This window comes from Engystomops pustulosus, chromosome 3, assembly GCF_040894005.1.
Source record: "Engystomops pustulosus chromosome 3, aEngPut4.maternal, whole genome shotgun sequence".
NCBI classification, from domain to species: Eukaryota; Metazoa; Chordata; class Amphibia; order Anura; family Leptodactylidae; genus Engystomops; species Engystomops pustulosus.
Window position 1 is genome coordinate 62,840,892 of NC_092413.1, and position 19,522 is coordinate 62,860,413.

Below are 19,522 nucleotides of genomic sequence, written 5' to 3' on the forward strand. Positions count from 1 at the left end.
CGCCATATCTTTCCCACTCCAATAGCGATTAAACAATAATGCTGGAGCGCGGATTAGCCACTCGCTCTCTATTAGATTCCAGTGGTCCAATGCTAGTAATTACAATTTATTGCAAGTACGGACTCCTATCTTTCCCTCTCTTATATTCAACAAGCCTTGCCTTGATAACACCCTGCGGCTGTTTCGCCGCCATATTGCGGCTTCATCTGCGGGTGCTATAGTCACCCACACAACGCAGGCACAGACTGGCTTTACCTAACCCTTGTGACGCAGCCTGTGTACCTTAGTAACTTCACTCTGAGGACGTGTCCACGTAATAGTAAAGTGTGATGTGAACGACTGCACATGTGAAATAAGCGGAGAAAGATATATATAAATATACAGTCTGACGCTATAAATAAATGATGAACAACACTATCACTTTTTCACACTAATGTGGATACAACGTGAAAATGTGCAACATTGTTTCATAGTGTGACAAAATTACAGATACAGCAGCAATGGATGTGAGCCCAATTTATTTTTTTTACTGAACAAAATACAAGTTATACGATCCTAACAAGGTGAAAAATCAGACACCACACTCTAAGGTAATGGGACTATATCTATCCCCTTTAGCCTTTGCCCTAGATCAGTGGTGGTGAACCTATGGCATGGGTGCCAGAGGCGGCACTCGGAGCCCTTTTTGTGGGCACCTGGGCCATCACCCCAGCACACCAGACAGAACTGAAAGAATCTTCCTGCAGTTCCAAGCAACTCAGAAGATGCTGCTTTCAGTCATATATTAAAGTGATACTTACTTCGCTACTTGGGAATGTAGGAAGAGGGAGAAGGGACAAATTATCTTTGGAGGACCTCCTACGGGCCCCACGATTTTCTGTGTACAGAGGGACACTGGAAAGAAGCTAAAATGATGCAAACTTTCCAGCTTGTCCTCAGGAGGCCAACATGATGATATGATATGATGTTGTTGAGGAACAGGAAGCAATAAGTTACCGCTTTTTTATTTTTGGTTGGCACCTCGCGATAAATAAGGGGGTTTTGGCTTGCAGTTTGGGCACTCGGCTGCTAAAAGGTTCGCCATCACTGCCCTAGATGTTCTAAGCTACAATTTTTATATGTTATATATATTTTAAATTACTAATAGAAGTTAATTGGAGCCCTTCCAAACATAACAAAAGATAATACACTATAACTGTTCTGTAACTATTTATCATTAATACAGTTATAGCACAGTTTTTATGATTAAATTGTATTAAAATGATAATGTCACTGTACATGCAATCCAGTACAAAGTGAATGTGACATTAGGTCCCCTTTCCACCATTACGGGTCCCCTGCGCAGCTGCACAGGTTGGATCAATGGTATTTCCACACCTGGATTTTGCTAAACTTTACCTCTATCAGTTGTCGCTTTCCTGAAGCTTTCATCCTGATGGTGGCCATCCTCTCTGCCAACACAGTCAGTGTGGATTGCAGAGCAAGCTGATCTGCAGTCTCGGAGTCTAAAGATTCTGAAACAAGTTCATCTGCAAAAGAGGCTTGCAACTTGCTGATTTCTTCTTGTAACATTAAGATCTCATCCATGAGAGCCTGAAAAAGAGACAAAAAACATTGTTCAGTTCTATGAATTTTATGAGCTCAGAAACTGTGGGGGACCATTTCACATTTGCTATTTGCTTTTTGACCGTAAATAGGAAAATGTTGATAAGTTCGTCACGTTTTAACCCCTTAACGCCGAAGCCACTTTTCACCTTCTTGACACGGCCCATTTTTTCAAATCTGCCCTGTGTCACTATAAACGGTTATAACTTTGAAACGCTTTGACATATCCAAGTGATTTTAAAACTGCTTTCTCGTGACACATTGTACTTCATGTTAGTTGAAAAATTTTGGTGGTATGTTTTGCATTTATTTATGAGAAAATCAGATATTTGGTGAAAATTTTGAAAAATTCTCGATTTTCGAACTTCAAAATGTTCTACTTTTTCCACACATAGTCATAAAAGAAAAAAAACTTAATAACTAACATTAACCGAATGTCTTCTTTATGTGGACATGTTTTTTTATGCATACTCTTATTTTTGTAGGATGTTATGGGCCTTTGAACGTTAGGTGCGATTTTTCACATTTTCATAAAGAACGCAAAATCCTGCTATTGTGGGACCTGCTCTGGTTTCAAGTCACTTTGAGAAGCCTAAATAAAAGTAAAACCCCATAAACTACACCCCTTAACATATGTAGAACAACTTTTATGAAGTTTGTTAACCCTTTAATTGTTTTACAGGGGTTAAAACAAAATCGGATACAATTTTGAAAGTACAAATTCTGTGAATAAAATAAAATACCGAAACGCTTCACAAAATTTGATACCCAATCTCTCCCGCGTATAACAATACCCCATATGTGGTGGTAACCTGCTGTATGTGCACACGCCAGGGCATCGAAGGGAAGCTGCGCCATTCAGAGCAGATTATGCATTGTCACTTTTTATTGGCTATACAATCTTTATTTTTTTGGCAATTTGGACATATAAGGGCTTATTTCTTGCGACATGCGATGCACTTTACAAATATTTCATTTTAGTGGGTCATTAGCTTATTGATGAGATTTTATTAACTCTTGAATGTATGGGTGAAAAGAAAATTGTCAATTTTGGCTTCCTTTCTTTTTGTATTTTTTGGGGGACGTACACCGTACACTAAAAATACTTTATTATCTTTATTATTTTATTTATTATCTTATTCTACAGATCACTACGATTACGGTGATAACTCATTTATGTAGTTTTTCATTTATTTTTACAATTTTACTGGAAAAAAACTAATATAGAGGAAATCTCATTTGTTTTTGCATCACCATCTTTTCGGAGATGTAACTTATTTTTTACATGTTGAGTTGTCCCTTCAAGTGGTACCATTTTGGCGCACAACTTTTTTTGATCACTTTTTAGAACATTTTTGTGAAGAGATTTTATGAAAATGTACATTTTTGGCCAGTTTTTGTGTTTTGTTTTTACGGCGCTCACCGAGCGGGCCCAATAATGTTTCTGAGTTATTGTACGGATTGTTACGGACGCGGTAATACCAAATATGTGGGAATTTTTGGCGATTTTGTGGGTTTTTTTTTACTTTATTACATGTGTAAAGGGAATGTTTGTGTTTTGGGGACTTTAACTTTATTTAATTAATTCTTTTTATTAAAAAATGTTTTTATTTAATGTTTTTAACTGTTTTTATTCACTTTTACAGGTTACACTGATCGCTTGTTCAAGCTATTCTTCACCTTACACAGTGTAATACAGATGTATTACACTGTGTAATGTAACACACTGAGCGGCACCCGGCACACAGAGGAGGATAGCGCAGCCCCGGGCACTGGCAGTCCCGGAGTTGCGATCGGAGCAACGGCCCCCCCTGGTAAGCGCTGCGGGGGGTTCGGTTCCCTGTTAAATGCTGTGCTGACCATGGCGTGTTAGGAGTTAACACCCGCGATCAGAGCAATCTTCGATCGCGGGTGTTAGAGGCGGTTGTCGGCTATAATACATATAGCCAGAAGTTTGACGTAATAGTACTGCAAATTGCAGGAATGCACCTCCCGCGATGCAATACTATTATGTCAAATGTCAGGAAGGGGTTAAAATATGTCTAGAAATGTTCATTTTATTTTCACGCCACAAATTTTTAAGTACTCAGCAGGACACACCCAAATCTTACTGTGCTTTATACAAGGTGAAAAGAGGTGCTAACCTTCTTGTACAGACTGTTAGAAAATGAGTCCCATATCAGATTGTAATATTTTGTAAAAAATTGCAGCATAAAAGAGGTAAAAAAATACATTGATAAATGTGGAGCGGTTACTTTCCTGTAACATCAAATGTGAATTTAATATACCTGGTGTTCAGCCATCTGAGTTTCAGGGGTTTTGCAGGGTTCTAGACTTTCATTCAATTTGACTTCAATGGCTTCCATTTTGGTGGATATAGACTGAAGCGAATCTTGATACCTCTGCTGTCGCTCAAGAGCCTCATACAGAGTACGCTGCTTTTCACTAATCTGAAAAACAAATTAATAACGAACATAAATTATTTAAATACCAGGCAAGTAAAATTAAATTAATTACATGAGCTGCTACGAAGCCTAAAATTAACATCTTTAAAATATACTTGAATAAACTTTAGATGGCAAAGAAGAAACTACAGGAAAAAAAGGGTCAGTTGGTAGGTTCACAGCATGAGTCATAAAAATAAATTAACACTGCAGTTTCAGACAGAGGTGCAAGATGTTCAACATACTACATTTATTTGCATTGAAAATATGCCAAAATAGCACCTTAAATATAACAAATATACTGGACACAGATATTTCCAACATATCATACTTAACTTGTAAATGGTTGTGTATATGGTTTTTAAATTGCATCAATTTTAGAACCCAAAGTCAAGTACAGTAAGGAATCATTCTTTATAGTTCGCACATTGAAACTTACCACATTCTTCAAAGTCTCCCAAGATCGCTGAAGATCGTCTAGATTGGCATTAGCGATCATCTTTATCCCTGGCTCATACATTTCTTGAAGTGAAGTGGTATTTGGCTGGATCTTGGCTGCATCAGTCTGTAACTGTTCAGCAGATAAGGCCTGGTAATAAGCAATGTCCTAAGAGCATGAAGCACAACATAGCACTTTCAACAGATCACATACCATAAGCATGCAACCAATTCCTAAAGCTTCACGTACAGCTTGTGTGTTTTATTAGCAGCACATTTTATTTAAATTATTTTTCCTGTTTCTAGTATTTTATATTTTTCCTTAATATCAAAGATTTTGATAACCTTAGTTTAGCAATTACATTAAGGAAATTCTACAATGTACCGCAAACAGATAGCTACACTTGGGATGCTGGGGTTTATATCCTGTGCTTAATAGCTTAATATACAGTATGTTTGTCATGAAGACACACAAAAAAACATGTCTAAAGGATATCTACCAAATTATTTTAACTTGTATCAATAAAATTCTTAGGAAAAAAAAAGAAGATTACCTGATGATAAATGCCTACTACTCACCTCCCTGTAATGTGCCCATCTGCTGTTACCTTCTTTTAAATATGCTAGTGAGCTTGAGGTGCTCTGCATAGCACCTCTTGGCTCCGCCGCTAAATAATTTATTCAAGTCCCCTGGCCCGTCTTCAGAGAGCCTGTGACGTTTTTTTTCTACTAAATGCAGCTGTTCTAAAACATGCTAAAATAATATTATAGCAAATAGGCACAGGACGGGGAGGTGAATAGTAAGCATCTAACATCAGTTAATCTGATGGTAAATGTCTTTTAATGTAAAAAATATCCAAAAGCCACAGATACTGTCCACGAACTAGGTAACTACACTAGGTCGCCAATTGCTTGAAATATTTGCCCCATATGTTGAAAACCTGATTTATATATAAGACATTCATGCAAAAGCATGACAACTTTTAGGTAGTAAGCAGTGTCATCATAGGATAAAACATGTTATGACTGGACAAAGCTCCAAATGAAAATGAGAATTAAAGGGAACCCGTCACCCCTATTAACTGACACCATTCTTTTAGATAAAAATGGATTATCTCAGATCATCTTTTTAAACTTGCCTTGCATACAGCCAAATTAGGAGGGTGCCAAGGGAGTTTGGCATTCTTAGGCTGAATTCAGCAGCTTCTTTTCAGCATTTGGCAATAATGTCATGTCATGCATATATCTGATCACATGAAGTCAAGGCATGTCTCCATGGACTTTTACTCCACTCCAAGCCTCCATGCAGGCATGCTGTCATTTCTTGTGATCAGATATTTGCATGGGGTACAGTTTGCTAATGTTAGGAAGGTAAAAGACCTGAGTTTATGTCAGCCTGAGAAGGCCATGCCCCTGTAACACCCCCTAGATTTAGCTGTATGCAAGGCAAGTTTATAAAGATGATTTATGGGGATCTGAAATAAACAATTTTTAGCTAAAAGCAGGGTGTCAGTTAGTTAATAGGGTTCTATGGGAACCTGCCACTAGCTGTATTTGTGAAAATGTGGTGACAGGTTCCCTGTAAAGCAGTTTAACCTTTCTTCCATTTTAAAGTTCAAGGTGACTTTTCTAAGGTATTAGTGACTTTCTGCTTGGTGGAAAAAGTAGAAAAGATTGGGTTCTGAGAGTTTGAGAGTGGGGGTTCTTAATCCTCTTATTTAAAGGTTATATAACTTATATAACCTAATTTATAAGGTTATGGCCTGTGACTGATATGATAGAGCCGTAAGCTTGTTCTCAAATTTTTTTAGCCTGGAAGAAAGACCACCCAATGTCATACAAGTGACACTTAAAAGTTGTGCATTCTTTGGGCATTAAACTCACTGCTACTTACAGCTCACTGTATGGTGCTAATTTTCCACTTGATTGGAGTCCAGACCTTACTATCCCTGGAAACCTTTCAAGATATCCTTATGGGGGCTTATTGCAGTGGGTAAAATGTCTATAGAACCTAAGCTACGTCGCTGGTCAGAGTTCCCTGGTCAGTTTTGGGTAGGCTTCAGTCCACATGCCTCAATTATGTGTGGAATAGGTGGAGACAGAGGTTTCCTAGATACCTCTCATGGAGTCCCAGCATTTCCTGACCAAAAATGTATTATTTCTCTACCCATCTCAGACATACTTAGAGTCATTCATTATAGACTTTCCAGCAGTATTTTTTTGTCTTTTTTTTTTGCCTTTTTCCTTGCTGCACCTGTTGCGTCTTATTTATAAAGTATCATTACCACAATATTGGTCCTTTTCCGACACTCATGCCTTATTTTGGGAACACAATTTAGGTGGAGTTTTGAAATACCAATACATTTCCTGTGCTTCTAGTTTTCTAACACTTTTATGGTCAAGTTTTGATGCACACTTAGAGCTGCAAAAAACTAGTCTAAAGAGTAATATTTCACCTACATGAATGGACCAAATTCTGTCTTGCGCCAATTCAATTTCTTGCGCCAAAATTTTACATCCCAGTTAGTAAATTACAGCACGATTCTTGTGCCAAAAACACAGACCCTGCACCATATTTGATGACTGCCCCACATTGCCTTCTGGTCTATACTTTATGCGTATAATAGGTGGACAGACAGGGATATAACAAATTGGTATTAGAGTGTCCCCTTTTCTTAAGCCCCCTTCTTATATAGACAAAAAACTGAAAAATCAACAGAAAAAAGAGCTGCTGGGGAGCCCACATAAGGCTGGACATAAGGAATCCATGGTGGTGAGGGGGGCTCTATCCCATGAATCCATATGGTGTAAGGGTGAGGGAGCGGTTTGGTATGATAAACTTGTGAGCTCACAGCAAAGGGGCCTGAAGCTCTGTTGCCCAGGAGCCTACCTGGCGCGCACCCTGCATCCGGGCACATGTTGGTTTGGATGGTTGGAGGTCCTAGTCGTGTGAACTGCCCAGGGCCCATGGGGCACTGCTAGCGGTCCATCTACCAATAGTTTAATTTTATATATTTATAGTATTCTCAGTTTTTCACCTAAGCCTCCCCTTAGGCTCCTGATTATATGATTAGCTGGAAAAAAAATAGCTGGGCAGTGGAAGATTATATGAGCCCAAGCTTATAAGGCATCGGTTTGTTCTATCTATAAAGAAAATCAGGTCAAGTACTGATTACATGGTATCATACACCGGAATTGTTGCGTAAGTCCAACCCAGCTATCCCAGATGAATGTTGATGGTGTGGTGTGGCTGGGAATTCTCGGTTTCATATTTTTTTTGTAGCTGTCCTGCTGTTCTCCAGGACTTAAGGATGGTATATATGGATATAGGATCAAGGTTCTGGCAGGGTGATTGTTCATGGACAGGTAAAGATCGCATGACCCTCCATGAGCAGCCATTTTATGGTCAGGAATGTCTGGCTGATGAGGCAAAAGACAGGAGGCTTTACTTTATATATTAAGAAATGGTGCAGAACTATGAATAGATGTTTATTAGTAAATTACCTAATATCCTGCCCCCACACCTACACACACATTCCAAAAAACATAAGGTTATATGTCCAACCCCTGTAGGTACAGGGTGATCTCCTAAATGCTCTGTGTTTTTAAGACTTTCTTAATCTTAAACTGAGCCCCTGATCATGTAACTTTTGGTGTAATGCAAGAGACAGGTAATCTGTTTTTTAATTGCTTATTTTTCTAGTTTATGTTTGTTCTATTATTTCAAATACTTATAACTTCTATGGATATAGATAGGTTTCAGTGGTTGGTTATTGATTTTCTTCTTTGTAATGGTGTTCTGGTAACTAGATGTTTAGTTTAATTGCACATAAAAAGTTTCTTAATTTCATGAATAATATAATAATGCCCTCTATTTCTATTTGTAAGAAGTTATCCTGTGTATTCTTGGATATGATGCGACAGGCTTGAAAATCAGGAAACTTTTCATCTCTATTTGAGGAGTAAAGCTTTCTCTTAGAAAGAACAACAAGGATTGGTCTTTATCTATTTATATACTAATTCATTTAACTGAAAGCCACTAGTTTAACCTATTTCTTTAGTGGCAGCAGTTGTGTCTGGGACAGTTGCATTTTCCTGTGATTCCTCTAAGATAAGTATTCATAGGTCCTTGATTCTCCTTACAAGTAAATAATATATTTAAAGTGACCTGTTTTATGGTCACTTTTGTTAAACCATCTAGTCAAACAGTAAATAATTTGCTGTACATAATTTACCTGAAATACACTGGTTACAAAAGATGTCCCTAAACTATACAATAACTTTATTCAAAGATTACCAATGTTTGGATTGTACAGTTATTGTACCACATGAAACTGTTAAAATGTGACCATGCAATAAAAAAAACACAAAAAAACAAGACAAAACACACATCCCAGACAAGTGCAACCCAAACTCCTCTGAATCATGCATAATAATAACTTGGTTTAGATGACCAAAAAATCTGCAATGAGAAAATTCTATTTTGGTATAATAAGTAAAAATGACAAAGCTATGCAGGTATAAAACATGGAAAAGTGCATGGTGGAGCATCCATAGCTGCACCATTGTGCATTTTTATGACCTACTTATCTAAGAATTATAAATATATTCATATAAAATAATAATATTGTGTCTATTATTTGTTCTGCAGAACAGAAATTTCTTAAAGAAATAAGACACATGTTTGCAAACAAAGACCCAGCAACAAACGTAAAGGATTATGATGATTCCACAAAAGGTTTAAACTAGGGCTGCACTTGCTGAATTCAGCTACAAATTGCAAAGTGATACCTGGTTAACAGAAGCATCTGTATTAGCCACAGGTGAAGGAGACCGACAGGCTGGTGGAGAGGAGATCTCACTGTTGGTACCCTCCTCCCCTGATTCCTCAGTGACAGGAGACAGAAGAGTGTGGCAGCGACCAGCGGTCATCTGTCACAGGAGAAAACCGGAAGAACCCCAGAATGACAGCAGATCAGAGAGAAATCAGAGATTTGACACAAAATCACAAACATGTGCACTGTATGTACATAAGGAGGATATGGTAGTAAGGGATCCCTCACCTTCTACAGTCATAATATATACTTGCACAACATGTAAACCAAATACAGACTGATCAAAGAGTTAAAATGTAGAAATAAATTACCTGTACACCACAAATTGACAAAGAAAACTTCATTGTGTGCAGATTTTCGTGCTGCCATTTACAAAGCTGTTAGGATGCATTCAGGGTGCATTCATATGTGTTGTTTAACGCATGCGTTTCAAACTGCAACAGCTGAATAGAGATTTCCCTAACTGAATTGATGTTATCATTTGCGTTTACACAACGCATCCATTTACGCCACGTGAACATGTGTTAGTTAACACAATGTTAATGTCTGCGTTAACACATGCGTTAACTGTTGCATTTTGTGAATGTTATAGGGGTTTTCCCACTACAGCAAATTAATGCTACTGTTTGTATGAAAGCTATGCAATTTCCGGATATCATTTCTGTATCAGTTCCTCACGGTTTTCTAGATCTCTGCTTGCTGTCATTCTATAGAAAGTTTCTATGTTTCCTTCCAGTGGACAGAAATCTGACCATGGTCACACAGGTGTATGGCTCGTTATAACATAGACATTGATAAGAACTGTGTGATATAACGAGCCAAACACCTGTGATGGTCAGATTTCTGTCCACTGGAATAGAATGACAGCAAGCAGAGATCTAGAAAACCATGAGGAACTGACACTGAAAGTATTTTCTTAAATTGTATAACTTTTTATCATCCAAACCGGATCTACATTGGCGCCCCTGGAGCACCCGCGCTGGGCCCCGGGATCAGGCCTCTCTCTATGGGGCCCCGGCATCTGGCGCTGTAGATCTGGCCGTGCCTGCAGGTATCAGCTGCTAAACGCTATCAGCAGCCTTTAAGGCACTGATACCATAGAGTGACAGTAGTGCAGGCAGAGCGACCCCTTCCTGCACCTTCTGTCCTCCACAGACGGCCGATCTATGACTATACATGTGGCTGTCTGTGTCTCCACACTGCAGCAGGAGAAGAGCCGACTGCAGATCATCCGGTCAGTGCTGCGGGGGATCGTCTGGAAAGGTGAGTGAACTTTTATTATTTTACGGTTATAAATGGGCCCTGTATAGGGGAGGAGGGTGTAATTCATGTATAAAGCATCCACTGTATATGGGGGAGGGGTGTAATTTATATAGAGAGGAGCCACTGTATAGGGGAGGAGGTGTAATTTATATAGAGAAGAGCCACTGTATAGGGGAGGAGGTGTAATTTATATATAGAGGAGGCACTGTATAGGGGAGGGGGTGTAACATATATAGAAGAGCCGCTGTATAGAGGACTGGGGGTGTAATTTATATATAGAGGAGCCACTGTATAGGGGAAGGGGAGGTGTGTGTGTAATTTATATATAGAGGAGTTACTGTATAGGGGAGGGGGTGTAATTTATATATAGCGGAGCCGCTGTATAGGGGACTGGGGGTGTAATTTATATATAGAGGAGCCACTGTATTGGGGATGGGTGTGTGTAATTTATATATAGAGGAGCCACTGTATGGAGGCCTGGGGGGTGTAATTTATTTATAGAGGAGCCACTGTATAGGGAGGGGCAGGATGTAATTTATATATAAAGGAGCCAATGCATAGGGGAAGGGGAGGGGTGTGTGTAATTTATATATAGAGGAGTCACTGTATAGGGGAGGGGGTTGTAATTTATATATAGATCAGCCACTGTATAGAGGACAGGGGGGTGTAATTTATCTATAGAGTAGCCACTGTATAGGGGACAGGGGATGTATGTAATTTATATATATTGGAGGAACTGTATACTTTCACGTTCTCGCTGACAGGCCCTCCTTCCTGAGACCACTGACTCAACGTGGTGAGAGTAGAAGAAACCCCACGTCTTCTGCCAGCTCCCCTCCTCTGTCTGCTGGCCTCCATCTGACCTGGCAGCCACTGCATCAGAAGATAGGAAGTCGGCGAGCCCCCGAGGGGCTACATAGCTCCAACTGCACTTCCCAGTGGCGATGGTCGCTGGGACCGCAGGTAGCGTCCACTTCTGACCCAGTCGCCAAGGCAGACGGACAAGCCCTGTCCTGAGACAGTCCAGTTGGTTATGGGCCCTGCAGTGAGTCCTTGCTGGGAAGACCCTTCCCGTCCTCACTTGCAGGCCCTCTTACCTAAACCCGCTGACTCGATGTGGCGAGAGTAGAAGAAAACCCCACGTCTTCTGCCAGTTCCCCCGGATCTGGGTCCTGGCCTCCCTCTGACCTGGCAGCCACTTCATCAGAAGGGAGGAAGTCGGTAAGCCCCCGAGGGGCTACATAGCTCCGATCACACGTTCCAGCAGTGATGATTGCTGTGACCGAGGGTAGTGTCCACTTCCTCTCCACTTCTGACCCAGTCGCCAAGGCAGACGGACAAGCCCTGTCCTGAGACAGTCCAGTTGGTAATGGGCCTTGCAGTGGGTCCTTGCCGGGAAGACCTTTCCCGTCCTCACTTGCAGGCCCTCTTACCGGAACCACCTGTTCCCAGCAGAACACTCACAGGAAGGTCATGGGACACGCCCACCTCCCTCATGCCCCTCCCCGCACCACAGTCCAAATAAACCTTGGCAATGGGCATTGCCGATTCTGTTCCTCCAATTCCAGAAACAGTGAGGGTTTTCCCGGGTATCAAATCCTGTGGGGACACCAGTTCATGCCGTACAAGGGTTAACCCAGGCCCAGTGTCTCTCAGTCCCAAGGCCATGGCCTGGCATATGGTGACAGGCTGCAAATTATCATATGACTTCCCACCACCCACAAACAAAACAGGAGATGGTGTCAGGGACGGTCATGGGCCTTTCCGGTGCTGTGGACACATGGCCTTGAAGTGCTCTGGCTGTCTGCAAAGATGACAAATGGGATTTACCCACTGATGTGGAGAGGGGAGCATGGGTAGGTGCCCCCTTGGGTGCAGGGCCAGGGATAACAGGGATAGTGTTAGTCTTACCCCCTTTCCAACCAGCAGGTCTCCTGGCTTCCAGAGTCCGATTGTTACTGTACTCATCCACCAGGCCAGCTGTTTGGGTTTCTGATCACAAATGTGCCGCTGTAATTCCTCCGGGCAATTCCACTGCTTGATGGCGATTTGCTCCTTCAGCTGCTGGAAGGTGGTAAGTCCCAGTCCCAGTCCTGAGGTCAACTGGTCTACTGCTCAGAGAAGAGCCCTCATGTGGTCAGTCCAGTTGTCAGCAGACCCACACTGCAAACTCCAGAGCTTCTTCTGGTAGGTCTCAGGAGCCAGGTTGTACTGATGGACCAGAGCCTGCTTGATGTCCTCATAGGTCAGGGTGGTCTTATTATACAAATATTCAAATATTTCCAGGGCCTTCCCTCAGAGACGAGGGGTAAGGTACCGAGCCCATTGGTCCGCAGGTACATGGTATTGTTGACAAGTTTTTTCAAAAGCCAGCAAAAAAAGTGTCTAAGTCAGTACCTTTATCCAGCAGGGGAAAGTTGTCAGTCCGCATCTTTGGGACGTGGTTCTCCGGCAACACTGGACTAGCAGGAGCAGATTGTTGTAGCTGTATCACCTGCAGCTGGTGTTCACGATCCAGTTGGGCTTGCTCCCTCCGTTCTGCAGCCTGTGCTCGCTCCCGACGTTCGGCAGCCTCTGCTTCTGCTCGCTCTCGGCGCTCTGCAGCAGCCATGAGAGTCTCGTTTGCAGCATGGTTACCCGCCTGTAAACTGACCAAGGCAGCTTGCAAGATGGCTGCCAAGCCCATCAGACCATGTAGGTGGGCGGGCAGTGGGCGGTCCAATGTGAGACTGGCCACTGGCTCCTTGGGGAGTCTGGGCAGAGCTCCCCCTCGCCTTGAACAATAGCGCCCCCATCTCCCCATGGTCCAACTGCGGTACTGCATCGTCCTCAGTAATGTCCACAGCTGTGGCAGCATTCTTCCTGCCTCTGTTCCTTCCGGCCATTCTCACAGCTGTGCGTAACTAACAAAGAACTGCAGCTTGATGTACCTCACACCTTTACTGTAATTGCACTCTGCCTGTGTCTAGTGCTGAATTGGTCTTAAGATCCCAAAACAAACGCTGCTGTTAGTAATCTTTAGTGACTGAGAGTATGGATCACACACTCAAATACACTCAGATTATCTTGATTATCCCACCGCTTGCCACCAATGTGAAGGAAACCGCCACGTTCTGGACCCCTTAAGGGTACGCAAGGTCACTCAGTTATCCTTTTATAGACACTCCCAGAACGCACGGGTTCTGAGAGGCGCAGGAAATGATTTAACGTTGTCCACACAACTTCCGGATATGGCACAACAATAAATCACAGCCCTGTACAGTAGAAGCTGCCACCAGTTATCATTTAATATAAGTCCGGTCCGTAATGGGATTATAAAGGGCAGTGGTTTTGAACCTTTTAGAGGCCCGGTGCCCAAACTACAACAAAAAAATCACGGATTTATTGCAAAGTGCCAGCATAGCAATTTAAGTAATTTATTGCTACCTGTTTTATCACAACTTTCAATCATATCGGCCTCTTGAGGACAACAAAACAGTTGAGAGAAGGGCAAATTTGGACTAATGTAGCATCTCGCTATGGTCCACCTGTACAGGAAGAAACATGGGGCCTAGAGGTGCTCTGAAGATAATCTGCCCCTTTACACATGTTCTCCTTCCTGTACTCCCTAGCAATCAAGAATAGCACTGAGCAGCATTTCTTGAATTACCTGGGACTGCAGAATGATTCTTTGAATTCTATATCGAGTGCTATGTTGATGGCTTGAATGCCCAAAAAGAGGGCTCCGAGTGCCACCTCTGGCACCCGTGCCATAGGTTCGCCACCACTGATATAGGGTGAGGAACCAACCTGGTAGCATGTATACATGCAAGACGTGGACGTGGGGATTCGTGGATCGAGATAAAAGACCAACACAGGTTAAATTTTATATTTAATTGCCTTAAGGGCCCACTAGACAAAACAATATATACAGTTGGGATATATACGGTTACACAGAGTACAAAATACAAAACTGGTTCCCAGACAAAGACAAGGCCCATTCAGAGGAGCCTGAATATATCAGGTGGAGTCACACCCCACAGGAGGGGTCATGGGTCCTTCCTACCTGGTACTACAACCAGAGCCCTGGAGAAGCCAAAGCTTCTGGTTTTGTAGTTTATGCCTCTGTTTGAGACTTGGGGGTGGGGAGATATGCCTGGAGTTGATCTGACTGCATAGGTCTATTGAAGTAAGGACACATGCTGTGAACACATGGTGTGAACCTAGCTCAATTAGGCCAATTAACCCCTTATCATCGACACTAGTTTTCAGCTCAATGACCAGACTCGATTTTTCAAATCTGACATGTCTCACGATAATTGGTTATAACTTCGGAATGCTTTAACATATCCGGGTGATTTTGAGAATGTTTTCTCGTGACACATTGTACTTCATGTTATAAAATTTAAGTGATAAGTTTTGCATTTCGTTCTGAAAAAAAGTGAAAATTTGGCAAAAGTTTGTAAAGATTCTTCATTTTCCAAGTTTGAAACGTTCTGGTTTCCAGACAAGATGTAAAACTACCCAAAAAGTTTGATAATTAACATTTACAGAATATCTGCTTTATGTTGGGATGATATTTTATGCTTCCGGTCATTTTTCTAGGATGTTATGAGGTGCAGAACTTTAGGTGCGATTTTTCTTATTTTCATGAAAATTGCCAAAACTCACATTTTGAGGGACAACTCAGCTTTCAAGTGACTTTGAGAGGCCTAAATAATAGTAAAACCCCATAAATTACCCCACTATAGAAAGTTCACCCCTCAACATATGTAAAACAACTTCTATTAAGTCTATTAACCCTTTAAGTGTTTCACATGGGTTAAAAAATATGGACCTGAGATTTAGAAACTATAGAATTTTTTTGGAAAATACATTCATTTAGGCCAAAACTGACATTTTCAGAATAAATTAAATGACGAAACGCACTTTAACGCTTGATGCCCAATTCCTCCCGAGTGTACTGATACCCCATATGTGGTGGTAAACTGCTGTACGGGCGCACGGCCGAGTATAGAATGAATGGAGGCGCCATTCACAGCAGATTTGTATTGTCACATTGTACAACCCATACATTTTTTTTTGTTTTTTTTGGTAATGCGAACATATGAGGGCTTATTATGTACGGATGAGATACAATGTATAGATAATTTATTTTGGAAGTCTAAAGCTTATTCATGAGATTTTATTAACTATTTCAAGGGGGACACAAACAAAATCATCAATTTTTATTTTGGATTGTTAGCATTTTTTTTCCCCCGCTCACCGTAACGTAAAAATAATATTTTATCTTTATTCTCTGGTTCACTACGATTGCGGTGTTACCTCATTTATATAGTTTTTCTTATTTTTGCTCAATTTTCCTGAGCAAAACCAATATTGGAGAAAATCGCATTGTTTTTACTATTGACAACTTTTCAGGGCCATAACTTCTGTATTTTTTTGTTGTCAGATCTGGTTGAAGGCTTATTTTTTGCGAAAACAGTTGTTCTTTTCAGTCGTATCATATTAGGGAACGTAACTTTTTTTGATCACTTTTTAGAACATTTTTTGTGATGGAGCCGACAGCCTCGGGTCACTCGTCAGAACCCGGGGCTGAGGCAGGAGGGATCGGATCCCCCGGTAAGCTCACCAGGGAGGTCCGATCCACGGGGGACACATTTGCAGCTGAGGCTGGGGGAAGGTGGTGAATTTGCTTACTAGAAGGCCTCCCCTCCCCCTGTCATATTTATCACAGAGGCACAGTGAGGGCAGTTGTGGTGTGAGGATTTCATATGATACATGTGAGGGCACAGTGTGATCAGTTGTGGTGTGAAGTGTATACATGATATATGTGGGGACTGTGTTGTCAGTTGTGGTATGAGGGTTATATATTATATATGTAGTGGCACAGTGTGGTAAGTTGTGGTATGAGGGGTATATATGATATATCTGGGGACACAGTGATCAGTTGTGGTGTGAGGGGTATATATGATATATTTGAGGGCAAAGTGTGGTCAGGTGTGGTGTGAGGGTGTCAGGATTTAAAACCTGTGCTCTGGTGCCTGGTTCTCTGTCTCCTTGTATGCTGAGCCACTCAGCTAGTTGAATAGTTGTCTGCTGGACTATGGTGCTGAACCTACTTGCAAAATCCGACACCTGCTCCTCCTAATTAGAACCGCCCTGAGTTTACCTTGATTGGTCTGCCTATATATACGTGCCTCTGACACTTCCTACTTGTGTTAGTATTGTGTTCAGTTTTCTGAGTACAGCCTGTACACCCAGGAGACCTCGTTGCTGGAGATCATCTTCTAGTTCCTCGGAACATTACCTTTGCTGACTGCAAGTTATCTATACTGCACCTTCAGCTCCTGAGATATACCGGATTATTACTCTGGTCTCTACACTCCTGTTCAAGACTGCTACTGCAGCCCCCTGCGGGCTATCTGTGTATTGCCTCCAGCCTCCTCTGCCTTACCTGACTACTGGACTCCTGCTCCCGTCCCACTAGTATCGTGACAGAGGGGTATATATGATATATGTGTGGACAGTGTGGTCAGTTGTGGGGTATACACTCACCGGCCACTTTATTAGGTACACCTGTCCAACTGCTCGTTAACACTTAATTTCTAATCAGCCAATCACATGGCGGCAACTCAGTGCATTTAGGCATGTAGACATGGTCAAGACAATCTCCTGCAGTTCAAACCGAGCATCCGTATGGGGAAGAAAGGTGATTTGAGTGCCTTTGAACATGGCATGGTTGTTGGTGCCAGAAGGGCTGGTCTGAGTATTTCAGAAACTGCTGATCTACTGGGATTTTCACGCACAACCATCTCTAGGGTTTACACAGAATGGTCCGAAAAAGAAAAAACATCCAGTGAGCGGCAGTTCTGTGGACGGAAATGCCTTGTTGATGCCAGAGGAGAATGGGAAGACTGGTTCGAGCTGATAGAAAGGCAACAGTGACTCAAATCGCCACCCGTTACAACCAAGGTAGGCAGAAGAGCATCTCTGAACGCACAGTACGTCGAACTTTGAGGCAGATGGGCTACAGCAGAAGAAGACCACACCGGGTGCCACTCCTTTCAGCTAAGAACAGGAAACTGAGGCTACAATTTGCACAAGCTCGAAATTGGACAGTAGAAGATTGGAAAAACGTTGCCTGGTCTGATGAGTCTCGATTTCTGCTGCAACATTTGGATGGTAGGGTCAGAATTTGGAGTCAACAACATGAAAGCATGGATCCATCCTGCCTTGTATCAACGGTTCAGGCCGGTGGTGGTGGTGTCATGGTGTGGGGAATATTTTCTTGGCACTCTTTGGGCCCCTTGGTACCAATTGAGCATCGTTGCACAGCCTACCTGAGGTATTGTTGCTGACCATGTCCATCCCTTTATGACCACAATGTACCCAACATCTGATGGCTACTTTCAGCGGGATAATTCGCAATGTCATAAAGCTGGAATAATCTCAGACTGGTTTCTTGAACATGACAATGAGTTCACTGTTCTCAAATGGCCTCCACAGTCACCAGATCTCAATCCAATAGAGCATCTTTGGGATGTGGTGGAACGGGAGATTCGCATCACGGATGTGCAGCCGACAAATCTGCGGCAACTGTGTGATGCCATCATGTCAATATGAACCAAAATCTCTGAGGAATGCTTCCAGCACCTTGTTGAATCTATGCCACGAAGAATTGAGGCAGTTCTGAAGGCAAAAGGGGGTCCAACCCGTTACCAGCATGGTGGCCGGTGAGTGTATATCATATTTGGGGGCACAGTGTGGTCAGGTGTGGTGTGAGCGGTATATATGATATATGTAGTTGTACAGCATGGTCAGTTGTGGTGTGAGGGGTATACATGTGGGAGCGTTTTGTGGTCAGTTTTGTATGTGAGGCTCACCTGCAGAGATGAGTCATGGCTGGAAGAAGTCTCCTGGAAGATCAGACAGGAGGGAAGAGACAGTAGGGGAGTCACCTGTAAGTCATTGGATCACACTGCAGCCTCTGTGCAGGACTGGTATCTACTACTATATTGTCACTATATGGTGGTAGATACTGGCCTGTATGTATAAGTTATAAGTTGGTATTCTCTTTATGTTGTGGTGATGCTGTGGGTTGCAGTTTCGAGGGATCATTTGGAAATTGTAGTGCTATTGTTTGGAATATTGGTCTTGTGGTAGTTTTAATTGGTGGTATCATTATTTGGTAATAGTATGGAATTTTTTTTTTTTTTTTTTAGAGCTTGGGCTGATATTTGAAACAGGATAATTACCGTATATATTCCGGCGTATAAGACGACTTTTGAAGACAGAAAAATCTTCTGTCTTCTCTGGGGTCGTCTTATATGCCGGTAATCCCGCCCGCCCGCCGTGTATTCACGGCGGCGGTCGGGTCGCGCTGCATCGAGAGGGCTCACGGGCTGAGCCCTCTCCATAGCCGGTAAGTCTTTGCTGCATATTGCAGCAAAGGCTTACCGTTAACACCCGCGATCGGTGCTAGCCGGCAGCCTCAAAAAGATAGCAGCGCATGGTCCGTCTCCATGGTAGCTTCGGGTCTTCGGAAGACCCGAGGCTATTTTGTTTTAACCCCTTCATTACAATGTGCTGATAGCACATTGTAATGAATGAGGAGGAAAATCCCCATATACTGCCATACTGTAGTATGGCAGTATATGATAGGATCGATCAGACAACCTAGGGTTAAAGTACCCTAGGGAGTCTGAAAAATAGTATAAATAAAAAAGAAGTAAAAAGAAAAATTTCAAATCACCCCCCTTTCCCTAGAACTCACATAAATATAAACAGTAAAAATCATAAACACATCAGGTATCGATGCGTCCGAAAATGCCCGATCTATAAAAATATGATAACGGTTTTTCAATGCGTTTAACCCCGTAACGGAAAATAGGGCCCAAAGTCAAATGGCACTTTTTTGCCATTTTGAAAAATATAAAAAAATCTATAAAAAGTGAT

At 42.0% G+C, this 19,522-nt stretch overlaps 1 protein-coding gene across 16 annotated transcripts in view; it reads right to left on the bottom strand.

Annotated features, from left to right (window-relative positions):
- Nucleotides 1–19,522, bottom strand: part of SYNE1 (spectrin repeat containing nuclear envelope protein 1) — a 476,843-nt gene that overhangs the window by 128,352 nt on the left and 328,969 nt on the right. For 11 of the 16 annotated variants that reach the window (XM_072140948.1, XM_072140950.1, XM_072140965.1 and 8 more), the window contains 4 exons: nt 9,279–9,419; nt 4,489–4,656; nt 3,894–4,055; nt 1,399–1,593 (listed from right to left, as the gene is read on the bottom strand). In XM_072140948.1, the coding sequence (XP_071997049.1) occupies nt 1,399–1,593; nt 3,894–4,055; nt 4,489–4,656; nt 9,279–9,419 (666 nt within the window). The remainder of the gene's footprint in view (nt 1–1,398; nt 1,594–3,893; nt 4,056–4,488; nt 4,657–9,278; nt 9,420–19,522) is intronic. The other 5 variants (XM_072140953.1, XM_072140951.1, XM_072140957.1 and 2 more) reach the window with 5 other exon arrangements.